Genomic DNA, 15,620 nt, shown 5'->3' with positions numbered 1-15,620 from the left:
TTTGACCTAGCTTTAAAATGCCAAAAGCAGAGAAAGGTCAGCTTGCATTATCAATTTGCAAATCTTGCAAAGCTTGCAAATCAATATGTTAATATTACAAGAACATATCCATTTCAAATCATTTTTGATATACCTCTATTGATGTTTTAAAATGTTTGTATTTAGTAGTATCAGCTGAACCATTCTTAATTGTTTTAAGTTGTGTTTCCTTTGATGAAATCCAGCTTCGTAATTCAGAAAATCTGAAACATAGCCATAGAAAAATAAGCAAACAGTAGGTGAATAATAGTGGGCGAATTAATGAAAAATATTTCATGGGAACTCAAAAAGTTAGCATCTGAAGTTTCGGCATAGCAAAGGGTTTTAATCAGTTAGGGAGGAATGTTGCTTGTTTAAATGGCTGAAAATTCCAAGTGAGTAAATCATAGCAATTTCCCAAACCCTTCTAATCTAGATCCTATACTTCTTACTGTATTGCTCTTTGATGTTCTATTTGTACAATTTAAAACATTAAGTGCTTCTGACAAGCAATATAGTATTTGCAACATGAAAGGACATTATAGTACTAGTTCGGTTCTTTAAATCCATGCCTTCTATGTTGCTGTTCATATAGTTGTTTACCTGTTCTTGTATTCTTGCCATTTATCTGGTTGATCTATTAGTTTCATGTAAGTCCTGGCAACTTGAGTTTTAAGTTCACTGAGATCTTTTTGGCTACTTTCAGATGTCATTTTAATTGGATCCCATTCTGGTAGTTTCAAGCACAATTCTTTAATCAGTTGCTGTCGTTTCTCACATAGTTGTAAAGGCCCTTTATCACCAAAAAACATCTGATGGCATAAAAGAGAAACACCTACTCAATCAACTGATATACAAATGAACTTAAAAAGTCTAATTTCTACTTGGTATTCAAGAACCAAATACATTCACTATTTTTAAAAAAATCTTTAAAAAATGGTCAAGATCATTTTCTTCATCACTGTGAAGAAAACGGCAGTGCTTCTTAACTTTTTGATTGTGGAAAAAAGTTTAAATTCCTTCAGTTCCAAGGTATCTAGAAGGTATTTTTTCCAAGCATTATTGAGATTTTATATTTAAGATAATTTACCCATCTGTTAAAAATATCCAATGAACTGTCTAATTGTATTGATCTGGGAATTTCATGAGAGAATTTATATGTAGTACAATACAATGCATGTCTCCAAAGAAGTAAGTTTTTCAAATTACAGCATTATTAAGTCAGTATATAAATTGTGTTAATACTGAAAATAGTGCTTTCAATTACTTAACAATAATAAACAAGGACCATAGGAAAACAATAGATTCTGGAAAGATACATCAAGGTATCTGATGCTGTATTGTACAGGCCAAGAAAACAGCAACATATTTTGTCAATCATATTTCAAAATGAATTTGGTTGTTTGCATGCATAAAAATTCTTGAAATAACGGTTAAGCTCAAAGAAATGTAAGCCACTTAGAGTTGGGATGGGTGGCTGTAGAAATTGAATAAATAAATAAATAAATAAATTACAATTTTCACTGTATCAATCTGAATGAAACATGATATTTTAATTATAATTTTTGTGAATCTAAGCTCTTATTCTTCCAAGTAAACATTGCTCATAGAAGTTGCACAAATATGCTGAATAGTAATGTAGATGAAATTCTAAGATCAATACACAATAGATCAATCAGTACCATAAAATACAAAAAAAAAAAAAACCACTCATATTTTTTTATACTGGAATCGTAGGTATAAGTTCAAGCAGAAAAATTTGGAACAGGACAGCAATGTTTTCTATACTGCATATTCCTTTATTTTTAAGGAGTCAAGGCAGATAACAAGATACAGAAGAAAAACTCCACAGCTATTTAAGGAAAGAGGTAGAATTACCTTGTGCCCCTTAATTATTTTTTCACTGCTCTCCTTGGTCATGAGCTCATGCTGGCGAGTGAGTTCAGTGTGACATTCTTGCACTGTTGCTAGGAATTTGCTTTTTTCCACTTCTATTTTTAAGCGGAGTAAATGGTATGGAGCTTCTGACTGGAGATCCTGCATCATAATTAAAAGCGGGGAAAGAAGTTAATATAAAACACAGTCAGTTCTCTTTTTAAGAAATTATTTATAAAGGTATAAAACAAAAAAAAAACAACCAACACCAAACCAGATCATTAGTGTCAGAGGCAGTAACTAAGATGCTTTAACTTGTTTTTCTGAACAATTTCAGGGGACTAACTTTCTCTGAAAATACACCATAAAAGAGAACAGGAAAAAAAAGTTGTTCACGCACCACAAAATCACAGGAGAAACAAGAAGTTTAAAACAATTATTGTGTAACCTATCACATTATGATAAAAAAAATACTTTTTAAGATAAGTGATTCTTTTCTGGTATCTTTAATTAAGAAAACAGAGTTGAGTAAACTTGTGAAAGTACACAAAAAATGTTCATGTTGCCTGGACAGGAATAACTGAGAACAATAATTGCAGAAGTGACTCTTCTTCCTCTGACAGAATGGATTTTGTGGTTGTGTACCTTCAACAAGGAGAACTAGTTTGGTGTAGTGGTTAAGGAAACAAGCTAGAAACTAGGAAATAGAATATTTTAGTTCTATCTTAGGTACAAAGTCAGCTGGGTAACCTTGGGCCAGTCAAGGGCAAGGGCAAACTACTTCTGAAATCTTGCCATGAAAACTGCAGGAACTAGTCCAGGAGTCAACAGACCTGAGGGCCTACACACAGAGAAAAACAACTTATAACTAAAGCTGGTTGGCAAAACTCACCTTCCACTGCTTGTGCAATTTCCGCACAGCTTCCTGAAGGGTGTGTTGCTCTTGCTCAGGAAGGATGTCAGTAAGTTCATCACAAGCTTTCAGGAAAGCATTGAGCACCCTTTGGTCCAACTGACTGAAAAATTCCTGGTTTTGAAATTTATCACATGTTTAAATGTTAATATTGTTGCTATGGAAAGAAGAAGGTTAATTCCAAAAGTTTATACTATGTACTAATACAGGAAACTTAGATGGTATGATTGAGGTTGATCTTATGAATGATAATTGAATGCAATTTATATCTGTGCTATTTTGTCTGGAAAAACATGGAGGTGGGTAGACACTGGCCACAGGAAGAGTAGCAATAGCACTTAGACTTATATACCACTTCACAGTGCTTTTACAGCCATCTCTAAGCAGTTTACAGAGCCAGCATTTTGCCCCCAACAATCTGAGTCCTCATTTTACCGACCTCAGAAGGATGGAAGGCTGAGTCAACCTTGAGCCGGTTAGGATCTACATTCTAACCACTGTGCCACTACAGCTGTATAGGGCTAGGTTATAAGAATAGGGCTAGGCTAACCCTTAATTTCCATATGACCCCAACCCATAATAAGAAGCTGCAATTTGGATGTAAAAGTTTTTTTTTTTGTTATGCAGATTATGAAGGCACTAAAGATCAGACTAAAGAGCAGAGCAGAGGATTAATACTCCGGATCTTAGAAGGAAAAAGCTCCCTGGATGTCTTGTCTGGTTTTATAACTAAGCAGCCTCAGGACCAATTAGCACTTGGATGGAAGAACATCAGAGAATATCAAGGCTTTTATCTAAACTGGGACTTTCAAAAGCATCTTGCGAAATGGCAATAAAAATCAATTCTGTATTATTGCCAAGAAAAATTACACGGCTGTATCCATTTAATGGTCACAGGAATGATGAATGACTTGAGGGTATCTACCCTCATTCCAATCTACTGTATGTTCATAATTTACGTTGTGAAGAAGTAAAATATTCAAGCACTCTCAAATTATACTCGTAAACATTATTTCAAAACGTAACTGTATGTCAGCTTTCACAAACGGCCTAAATATATTCCTATGGATCAGATACATTAAATCTACACTTTTAAAAAAAAGTTTTCACCCTCTCACTAAACACACTGTAGAAACAAGTGCTGATTGTTGATATTTAAATTAAATAATTAAATTCAGTTAAATTAAATGTGTATTAAAACAAAAACAAACTGATTCCTGGTTTTTGAGGGAATGCTTTTGATCTCCTATTTTAACCTATAGCCCTGGTATTTCCAAGTAGTTTCCATTCTGCTGGCTTTCTTGACATTAACAGTACCTGCAATGATATTTTAATTAGCAATATGAAATATAACAGAAACATGCCTTATAAAGTTATACTTACTGTATGTTTTCGGAGAAGTTCTTCAGGATTGCCTTTTTCTTTTAGACAGCATTGGGCAGTCTGGAGAACATTTTCCAACTCTGTTCTAGATTCTTCAAATTTCTTCATCAGCCGACTATTTACCTCAACATTTTTCTTCCAATCACCGGTCTTCTGCACCATATCCTTCATAAATGAAAATAGGAAAAATCCTGCAATGCTAAACAGTTTGTCTTATATCCCATTTTGTGCACTAACTAAAATTATAATTTACACTTGAGGAATAATATGATGTTTCTTTATTTCTGATTTACTAAATTGAGGTCACATCCCTGCACCCTCAGTATTATGAGAAAGGAGAAATATCTTTTTGTTTTCCTTCAAGATTAAGTACTATCTGAGGTCAACAGTACTATGCTGACTTTGCATGCAGTCTACAATCTCTTGGGAAAGGCTTCAAACTATACTCCAAAGGGCTTAAATATCTGAACTTTGAAAACAACAACCAAAAACTCTAGTTGCTATTTCCTGTGTTTTTGTGTAACATTTTGCCTCATGAGGAATTCTTAGGGGGGGAAAATGTTTACACACTCCTTTTTATATTTTCAGGTGACATATAAACAATCTCACTCCTCTGAAATTGAATCTATATTAATGTGAATGGGACCTGGAAATAATTGTATTTATATGATTTCTTAATTAGCATACAAGCCAAACTCAGATAGGATTTTGTTATTTAGAATTACTAGACATCATTACTACATCATTAAATATTACTCCCCTGCAAAATTAAGAGTAATACCGTGTTTCTCCAAAAATAAGACCCAGTCTTATATTCTTTTTGAACTCTGAAATAAGCACTTGGCCTTACTGCCATGTTCCCAAAAGCCCGATTGGGCTTATTATCAGGGGATGTTTTATTTTGGGGGAAACAGGGTAATTGTATCCTCCATAGCCTCTAGTTACATTCCTTTTAATTCATCTACTCACAGTAAATATTTAAGTGTAGCTTCAGCAGGACATGTGATGTTAAGAGTGATAGATATTGTTCGAGATAAATAGAAAGGAAGAAATTCCTTTGTATGAGGTCTGATGCTGACATCAAACATAGAACGCAGGGACCCTCAAAAGTTTTGAGGGTCCCTGTGTTCTATGTTTGTTGTCAGCATGTTTGAGTCAAAACATATTGGGGTTCCAGAACAATTATCTGTTTTTGTTCTTACATCGGACAGGCATTTCTCTTCTTCTGTAACTGTCTCAGCAAGATCAATTTAACAGTAAAAAAAAAAAACTGAGTAAGGAATATGCAAGAGAAAAAGACTTCAAACACCTGATATAACTCATCTTTTCTCTAAGATGAATATTGCCAAGTTTCTGAAAGTCTCACTAACCCAGTATTTTTAAGCACTGAATTTGTATTGTTTTTTTTTTAAGTTTGCAATGATCCCTGAATATACCTTGTGCCTTTAGCTCTGCAGACCATGTCTTTGAATTTGTTACTTTTTGTATTGTTCTTTCTATAATAACATTTATCAGAGGCTATTTTGAATTACTGTTTTTAGTTTAGTTACTTTATCTTAATATCAGTATACCTTAGTCAAATTGGCTTTTTTTTCCACAATTTTTTTCATGTTGGGAAGTAATGTGAAAAATTTAGTAACATTACTGCAATTGGAAAAGATTACCTGAAAAGCAGCCTGCATTTCTACCACTTTCTTCTGAAGTACAGAAAAGCTGAAGTGATTTAACACTTTACTTGAAGCCAGAATCTTTGTGATAATTTGACTATTTCTTTCAATTAATAACAAGGCTTTTTTGCAGTGTTCTTGATAAGCTACCAGATCCTTTAAAAAGATGAAAATATTAAAATTTTTGGACAGTAAGACAAACAGATTTAACAACTTTGCAATGTTTCTTTTATTTCTACTTTATTTTCTATAAAACAATATTTTTTTCATCTGGTACAATAATATTATTCTACAGCAACTTACTTATTTTTAAGGTTATGATTCCATACCCAGATAACATTTATTGCTTTGAATGATTCTTGAGAATTAATACTGAAACAAGATTTTAGCTCTGTTCTTTTAATATATCATTTTTGAAAAAGAGTAATTATAGTTGCAATTGAAATCCACAAAATGCCAATGTCTACTTCCAGACTGACAAGTGTTTGTTACAACAAGTAATTAAACCTTAGCATCTTAAACAGATAATTTTTAAAAAATATTATACACCAAGATGAAAAAAAAACTACACATTACTGGTATGTTAAGTATTTATTTTTTGCAATCTAAGTCACTTGAAGATTTTTAACTTTAGCAAAACAGCAAAAACAAAAGCAATAATTGGATATACAGCAAACATATGTGTTAAAATATCTCAAATTCTTATTAGGAGTAACATAAGGTATTATCTGGAGTAACTGAAAGGTAAACCTGAATCTTCAATATTAAAAAATCTAATTAGAAAAAAATTACTTAGGGCCATGGATTATAATAGGGCAATGGATCAAAGATGGGTAGTTCTCAACTTGAGCCCAGACTTATGGTAATAAGTCATTATGGTCATTAAATCACCATAAACCGTGCCCATTTTACAATTGTTATTCAGCAAATGCTGCAATAATTAAGTGAACGTATTTTATTCAGTGGGTGTTTCTGCCAACTGCAGAAATCAGCAAAAAACACTGAAAATTGTGGTCATGGACAGTGGGACACTGTAAATGACTGTAAATATGAACCAGCTATCAATCACCCAAAATGCAATCAAGTGATTGGGGGGGGAGGGGGGTCGGCCACTGGCCAATGAACATAAGTAGCTCTGGGAAGATCCAACATAACATTAAATGTTGCTAAAATACTGGTCATTAAGCAAGGACTACTTGTATACATATAAACATTTCTGAAGAATAAGAAAATCTCCCAGACAAAAACACAATGTTGCTTTTAATTTTCTTTTGCTTCCTAAAATGATGAAATACAAAAAAAAAATGAGTTCACGACCAACAAACAAGAGATAGTGAAAGGAAAAAATCTTAAATATAATTTAATGAATAGAATAAATTACATGTGACAAAAGAAAATAATTAGCAGATTAAAAGATTGATATTATAAAATGATATAATAATTTATCTTATTAAATTTAAAATATGCCACATCACATTGTGCCATCTTCTGATTATTAGAACATAGAGACCTATCAAAAACAGATCACAAACCTATATCCTGAATCAGGACTGGAAATTTATTTCAATTATCTAAAATTATCATTTACATTATATCCTAGGCTCAAAAGAGCCATAGCTTTTCATGAGATAAGAAACTCCATGTTTTAGGAATATAATTCAGCATCACATTAAGAACCTTAACTGGAATCTTTCTTCCAAAAACCATATTAATATATGATGTAATGCTATGTCAAAGCAAGGCTATAAAGAACAAGACCAAATCATATGAGTCTTAGAATGTTAATTTTTTGTTATATTGCCAGTGTAAGATTTCTAATGTCTTCTTGTGTATTCTATGGTGAGTCCAATAAACATGAAACAATATTTTCTGGTGAATTAATCCAATGTTTGAAAATATTAGAAATAAAGTCGCATTTTTAACACTTGGGACACACTAATTCTTCAAAATTGAGTATTCTAATTCTTCATTCAGTACCTCATGAAACTGAATTATTAGCTTGAACTGCTATATCTAAACTAAAATTGCAGGTAGAGGATGTTCAAACCATTCAAGTCACATGGGTTGATTAACATGTGTCTTAATTTTACCTTGCCAAGCAGATATTTCAGAGAGATAAAATTTCAGTCCACAATTGCTTACTGTCTTTGGCAGTTGTCCAAAATCAAATCTTTCCTAGCCTCCTGAATTGCCAGAATCCCTATTTATGGAAACCTCTGCAATATGTTGCTCCAATTCTATGCTTTCCCCTTTTCAACTTCTGGTTTAATACAGTCCAGTAAAAGGGAACAATGTGACTTAGAAATCACTTAAAATGTTGTTGAAAGTTATTCAAGAGACCAATTATTCATACTTTTTCTCCAAATAAATACTAAAACAAAACATATTCAGAGCATTCGCATGAGAAATACCTGATGTTGCTGTTTAAAAACATGAGCAGATTGGGCTTCAGGATCTAATACAGAAATAATTTCATTGATCTTGTCAAGAGATTCATGAAAATGTGTAATTTGTTTCTCTAATTCTTCAAGATGAGGAAGTAATTCTTGTGAATCAAAAAGCACAACTGGGCAGGTCTCCTTAACCTAATACCAACAGAAATATTTTAAAAACCATGTATGAAAATGTAACACAAATCTCTCACACACAGATACAAACAATGATTAGGTATGATTGTATGTGTTGGTATATATGTGCGTCTGTCTATCATATCTATTTAATGAAATCTAAATCTCTTCAAGTATTAACACAGTTACCTAATTTTATGTTGATTTTAAATATACTGTAGGTAGTCCTCATTTAATGACCAAAATCAGGACCAGCAATTCAGTAGTTAAGGGAAGTGGTCTCTAAGTAAACTTCCAACTATGCTTATGATCTTTTACTTAGCTTTCCTTTGCTTTACAGACCTGTGCAAGTTGGAAATTCAAGGATTGATTGTAATTGATTGATGTACTTTTTCATCTTGGTTAGCACTGAAAGCACTAGCTAAATAACTACCTGTATAGCCAATATATTATTGATATATTTACATAAATAGGATGTTTTTCTTCTGGTATCTAGTGGTGATTGTATACAGCACCCCTAGTAAAATGAGAATCTTCCTTCTTTGTAGTTCCCACAAATTTGCTTTTGTGGGGGGAATGATTGGGTGAAGACTTCAATGTATGTATCAAAAATATTTGCACAATATGCTTTTTGTTCATTCCAAGGTTTGCAGCCTTGTTAAATATATGATACACATTCAATTTCTTCTTTTTCTTATTCTGGTCATCTTTATTTTCCCTTTTATTTTTCCAAAAATACTTGATACATTATGTATATTTGCAGTTCCTAAAGGGACGGGTTGGTGGCAGCAAAGATGGATAGAAGGAATAATGTCTTCTGTAAAATTGTTTCATATTCACATCTGAGAGAATATGAAATAAATTTAAGGAAGTCATTACAGATAGAAGCAGTTGGAACATACTGAAAGTCTCTGGGCTAGCCCTAAAGAAACTGGGAATGACAGAATAATTAAACGCAGGGAAGAAACATAAATCAATCCCACCCTTATCTTTCTCATTAGAGGGAGGTAATTTAGGATAATTTAAGAAATTACTTGAATAGTAATTACCTTGCTGAGCTGTCCTTTGATTCTCTGCATTCTTGCAAGCATTTCATTGACTTCTTCTTGTGGAATTTCCTTGGCAACCACTTGTGCTGTCCTTGTTAACATCTTGTACTGGGATTCCATAATGAGTGCTTTTTGTTTAATATCCTGTAATATTTTTGTTCCAATAATTATGTGTAAAAATACAAGGCTTTTAAGAAATGGAGCTCAATCTCCTATTAGTTGTAGGGGAGAAGACCGAGCCTTAAGAATTAGCATCCTTTCCTTCAGTTGCATTAATTAATGGCAGCTCATAACAAATGCAACATACCATAACCATCATAAGCAGCATACATATTAGGTTGCAAACTTTGAAGATTTTTAATGCAATGTTTTTGTGAAATTATTTTATTAGAACATTCATTAGAGATTCATTTCTATACTGCTAAAATATATTTAAAAAAAAACAATGTTGAAAATATTGTGTTGGAAGGAGGTAACAATTCTATTTAAATAGTTCACACTGGAAATTTTTGTTTAACACTTAAGCACAGGGAGAGGCATATGATTTACAAAAAACAAAGAATCTTAAAGTCACAGCAGGAAAGTGATACAACAGTTAAGAGAACTATGAGAATATTGCCAATGTCCTTAGAAATGCTCTTACCCCAAAAAGCAGAACAAGAATCTACAGCAGTGCTACATAGAAATAATGCCCAGCTTCTAATTAACTTGCCTCTATTTCTTGGACAAATAACTTTACATTTAGAAAGGACACTTCTAAACGTGTGTAGATTTTCCTTTTTACGTCATCAATGAAAGCAGACAAGGCAGCCACTCCATCCAAATATTCCTTCTTTATTCTGTCTAATTCATCATCCCGAGCGTACTGTGAAAACACAGAAAATAGATAAAACAATATAGAAGTAAGGAAGGGTCAGCAGAACATTAAGCACAGAAGGGACAAAAGTTTAAATTCCATTCAACATAATTCTATAGCGGTCTTTTTACAAAATGTGGGTTTTTTCTTTCACACAGAAAATAGAATGAGTGATATATAAATCTTTATTTAGATTTAAAAATTAAATTACTTATTAATGTAATGCTGTGCAACAGTGGCTTGTAACTATAGGAAGAAAGCCTCCGAGGACATACTTGTTTAACTTGCATAAATAATTCTCTCCATCGTCCATTTAGCAAGAGCAATTGTTGTTTTAAATCTCTGGAAACAGTTTCATCGCATGTTTCAATTAGAAAATTACCAGCATCATTCATTGCAGTATGTTGCTGAATCCATTGTGGTAAATGTCGGAAGAAATCCTAGGAAGAACAGGTAATATTGCTGAAAAAAAGTTGTAAATTGCACTTATATGAATGTTTAATTTCCCCCAATTTCTCCTTATCATAAGCATGCAATGATCACTCTCTCTCCTTTACGCTAAATATTTCTTAGGAAATTAAACCACCTTTACTACTGCGGCCCCCATGCTATGGATTTTTCTCCCCACCAACAGGAAACATAAATAAAATAAATAAGTCACCTTCTCATTTGCACGGATACTCTCAGTTTACAGATGTTGGAAACAATGTTAACTATTCTACATTTCCTATTTATTTATACCAGTGGCCCCCAACCTTTTGGGCACCAGAGACCAGTTCTATGGAGAGAGATTTTTCCGTGGACCAGAAGAAGGTGTAGTTTTGTGTGCTGCCTGCATCCTGTGGATAGGGCTTTCCTTGTTTGCATGGCCCAGTTTCTGGCATGCCATGGACGAGTGCCGGTCCATGAACCAGGGGTTAGGGACCCCTAATGTATACCTCAGCAATGCCTCTGCTGTTATATTGAGCAGGGGCTCTTGTCCTGAAAGATACATGGCTTCTAAAATAAATGTTCCTTCTATTTACAATAGGCAAATTGTTCTGTCCCCCGTCCTCACTCAGACAAATGCAATATCCAACACACCTGCCAATAATGTATTGTATAAACAGACCAGAATTCCTGGCAGACGAAAGTTCTGGCAGCTACTTGTAAAACGCCTGCCAAATCCAATTAGCACTCCCAAATAGTGCTATCTGCAGTCCGTTTCCAGAGCGACAAGTTATCCACAAGAGTTTAGTCCAAAATATACCTGAGCCGAAGTGCAGGGTTCACGATGTGACTCTTTAGAGTTTAAACGTTTTTCTGTCACAAAGCCTGCCGAGCAATCACGCCCCCTTTTATCCCTTGTGGGGCATGGCTCAGTGACTCAGCTCAATCCATGGTCCTCCCGTGCCTCTTCCTTTGCTGCACACGCTTCTCCCTCAGACGCTGCCTGGGATCAAGCCAGGATTCATCAGTATCACTCTCTATCTACGGGTGCTCCGAAATGCCTTCCTCCTGGCACATCCCAGGCTGTTCCTCTTAGCCTTCGGATGGAACCTGAGGCATTGCCAGAGAGGAAGGTCCTGGAGAGGGAGGCCTTGCCAGTTCCTCCCCCTCACCTTCTGAGTCCTCTTCCTCCATGAGGATAGGCTCGGGAGTCAGAGTCACAACACAAACAGAAGTAGGTATTTGGAATATAAAACAACAAGTTTTTTTCCCTAAAATGAGTTCCCTGTCAATTTGCTTTAAAGATCAAATGCAAATTTAAAGTCTTGTCTGATGCTTCTGAACATCTATAATTCTAGCTAGCAAGGTTGCTGGTGTGAAAGATTGAGAGCTGACATATAGCAATATTTAGAGGAGCACAAGTTGCATATACCTTTCCTAAATGCTTTGAGTCTAAGATACTTTAACAACTCTCCTATATGAAAAAGTGCTAAAATATATGATATTATCAAGTGGGTTTGCTTCATTTTTCAGTCTGCTTTTTAGCTTCTGGGCTAAAGGTTGAGGCTTGGAGAAAAAGCAGGAAGTAATGGCATGCTGCGGGCCTCTTTGGCCAATTGTTCTGGCTAGTGAGGTCCAAAAGAAGGGCCTTCTCTGCTGTTGCACATGCACTCTGGAACATCTTGCCTCCCAATGTGAGGTTGGCCCCAACCTTTCATAACGGCCTACAAAACTGGCCCTGCAAGTTAGCTTAAGGCCCCAGTGGGAGAGCATCATAGTGGAGGTGATTGGTTAACAACAGATCCCACCTCTCCCCCACTCTGACCCACTCTCTCAATCTGTAATTGGATTGTAAGGTTTGCCGTGGTGGCGCAGTGGTTAGAATGTAGTACTGCACTACTACAGGCTAACTCACTACTTACTCCAGGAGTTCGATCCTGATCAGCTGAAGGTTGACTCAGCCTTCCATCCTTCCAAGATCAGTAAAATGAGGACCCAGATTGTTAGGGGCAATATGCTGTGTGTATGTGTGTGTGTGTATATGTGTATCTTTTATGACTGTAAGCCACCCAGAATTACCCTGTGGTAAGATGGGCAGCTGATATATTTTATAAACAAATAAATAAAATAGTGGTAGTCATATTTCAGTAGTAGAAGCTTATACTGGGTTATGTTGAGACAGTTACTGCCTCTCAGTTCAACCTGTTGCCACAGTTCTTGGATATAAATCTAACATATACATGATAAAGTACTTACCTTTTTAGCATGTTCAGGTTGATTCAACATTTTTTCAGCATCTTCCAGCCAGGCCTGCAGAATGGCAACTGTATTGCTATATCGATCCCAATTAGAAATAACTTCTTCTAACATACTCCGGACACTTCTCACTTCAACTGACAAGTGCCTCCACTGTGTTGTTGTATCATTCATGAACTTCGTAATGTTCTCTATTTCTTCCGCTGAAATATAGCACTGAGGCTTTAACATAAATCTTGCATCAAATGAAAATCCCAATATAAAATAACATTAAGAACAAACAAACTAATAGTAATACCATCTTAATACAAATAATTAGTACAAATACAGTTGCATGTATGTTATTTTAGTGGCTCTTTTACTTAAATCATGTAACATTGACATTATCCCTAACCATACAGCAATTGTGAGAGTACAGTGAAGTTAAATAGCAGTAGCTTACTTATTACTGATAAATGTACCATCTTTACTATTAAATGTAATCTTAAAATGAAGAAACAAAAGTATGTCTTTAGTTGCATTACACACACACACACACACACACACACACACACACACACACACATAAGAATTCTCCAAAGTGATCAATATTGATCTCCAAGGGTCAATGGGAGTATCAATGGTTGATGTTACTATTAGTAACATTTATTAATTTTCATATAATAAACACTTGGGGATTGATCAACAATCTAAAACTTCATGAAGCGGTCAATGAGCTGAAGAATTTGGAGACCCCTGACATGCATGCATAGATATTTAAGCATAGCAGCATCTTACTGCTATGCAATATTGGGGATACCTGTGCAATATTGGGGAAACAAAGTCTACAGTGATTAAGCATTCCTCCTGGATTATAAGGGGCATTAGTAGCTAAGTACATTGTGCATTGTATTGGGAAGCCACTTTGCAAAGTGAATTGCCATGGGAAAAATTCAAGGAGCTAAAACATTTGCAGCCAGAAGGTTTGGCATGGCTATTCCAAATATTTTCTCTGGTTGCCTTCATACATCATTTGTTTCACTGGTGGCCCAAATGAAGGAGTTATCTGTGCATGGGTACATCTGCAGAGATAACTGGGGATAGTCAGTTGTGATGATGTAAAGCAGCTGTGATGAGCCTTCAGGGACACACACTGGTTTAACACGTCATAAAGTAAAGCCAATCTATTTTGCAAAAAAAAGGCTTTTAAATGCTTTGACAATCTCTTGTGTTCTTTCCCAGTCTGAGGTAAAGCATTTGTGGCCAAAATGATTTGACTCATTGCAGAGATGGGATGAAGAGCATGGCCTTCATCACCCTAAAAAGATGGTTGCTACTGATCAAATAAGAAAACGGGAAACAGAAGAAACAAACTTTCAAAGTGGAAATTAGATTAATATTGAAATCAATGTTCATACACATCATAAAAAGCTGCATAAAATCTAAGTACTTTTTACGTAATTGGGCATTAGTATGACATTCAGATATGTATCCTAGCTTGGTTATAAATTCCACATCCATAAAAAAGAACATTAAAAAATGTTTACCACGTTAGGAAAGGATCAGTGCTCTGAAATGTCTTCATGTGGTTATTCATGTCCTCTGCTCTTTTTTTTTTTTTTTTAATTTGATTTATATGCCGCCCTTCTCCGGAGACTCAGGGCGGCTTACAATGCATTAAGCAATAGCCTTCATTCTTTTGTATATTTTATACAAAGTCAGCTTATTGCCCCCATAAACTGGGTCCTCATTTCACCTACCTTAGAAAGGATGGAAGGCTGAGTCAACCTTGACCCTTGGAGAGATTCGAACCAGCAGAAATTGCAGGCAGCTGTGTTAATAACAGGGTGCACTAAACCCCTGTACTATCAAGGCTCTCATACACATGGTTTCCAATTTTGTCATTTTCCAAATTGCTTAGCAACAGCTCTACTTGATCTAACAATAAGAATAATGCTGAACAAATAGACTTCTACTTACGTGAGCCATTAGCATTGGCATACATCTCAGCTGCTTTTTTCAAGATCTGGTATGTAATTTCATACTGCTCAAAAAATTTGTTGTTTTCTATAACAGTCTGAAAAAGGAGAATAAAAATGAAATCTCCAATAAGATAAGAAAATAGCCTTTGAAAAGTTTACTATACTTATTAAGCTTTTCTTACAGGTTCATCTTCCAGATCTTTTTAAAAAAACTTTATTATATATATTAAATGAAGAGGCGATTGCGTGCAAAGCGCGCACACAAAGAGAACCGGTAGTAAAGCCGGTTAGAACCCACCCCTGCTATAAACCTACAAAAAAGACCAGTCCCTTATTCTAGTTCTATTGAACCAGTTCAATTAGTACATCCTTTCTCCATTTATGACTGTATGACTGTAATTTTGTTACTTGTATCCTTACGATTTATATTGATGTTGTTTCCTGATTGCTTATTTGTACCCTATGACTATCATTAAGTGTTGTACCTTATGATTCTTGATGAACGTATCTTTTTTATGTACACTGAGAGCATATGCACCAAGACAAATTCCTTGTGTGTCCAATCACACTTGGCCAATAAAAAATTCTATTCTATTCTATTCTATTCTATTCTATTCTATTCTATTCTATTCTATTCTATTCTATT

General features: G+C 34.7%; 1 protein-coding gene across 1 annotated transcript in view; it reads right to left on the bottom strand.

The window, feature by feature from the left end:
• The window catches only part of SYNE1 (spectrin repeat containing nuclear envelope protein 1), a 335,993-nt gene that overhangs the window by 242,985 nt on the left and 77,388 nt on the right, over positions 1 to 15,620 (bottom strand). Inside the window, exons 15-26 of the mRNA XM_070932643.1 lie at positions 14,973 to 15,069; positions 13,014 to 13,216; positions 10,604 to 10,768; positions 10,185 to 10,337; positions 9,473 to 9,616; positions 8,268 to 8,441; positions 5,854 to 6,012; positions 4,190 to 4,354; positions 2,786 to 2,920; positions 1,897 to 2,055; positions 622 to 830; positions 134 to 242 (exon numbers count right to left, since the gene is read on the bottom strand). Coding sequence (XP_070788744.1) covers positions 134 to 242; positions 622 to 830; positions 1,897 to 2,055; positions 2,786 to 2,920; positions 4,190 to 4,354; positions 5,854 to 6,012; positions 8,268 to 8,441; positions 9,473 to 9,616; positions 10,185 to 10,337; positions 10,604 to 10,768; positions 13,014 to 13,216; positions 14,973 to 15,069 — 1,872 coding nt within the window. The remainder of the gene's footprint in view (positions 1 to 133; positions 243 to 621; positions 831 to 1,896; positions 2,056 to 2,785; positions 2,921 to 4,189; positions 4,355 to 5,853; positions 6,013 to 8,267; positions 8,442 to 9,472; positions 9,617 to 10,184; positions 10,338 to 10,603; positions 10,769 to 13,013; positions 13,217 to 14,972; positions 15,070 to 15,620) is intronic.

This window comes from Pituophis catenifer, unplaced genomic scaffold, assembly GCF_029215685.1.
Source record: "Pituophis catenifer annectens isolate HBS135680 unplaced genomic scaffold, rPitCat1.0.hap2 SCAF_1, whole genome shotgun sequence".
Taxonomy (NCBI): Eukaryota; Metazoa; Chordata; class Lepidosauria; order Squamata; family Colubridae; genus Pituophis; species Pituophis catenifer.
The sequence above is the reverse complement of the archived record's forward strand: the minus strand, read 5'-3'. Positions and strand labels throughout refer to the sequence as shown.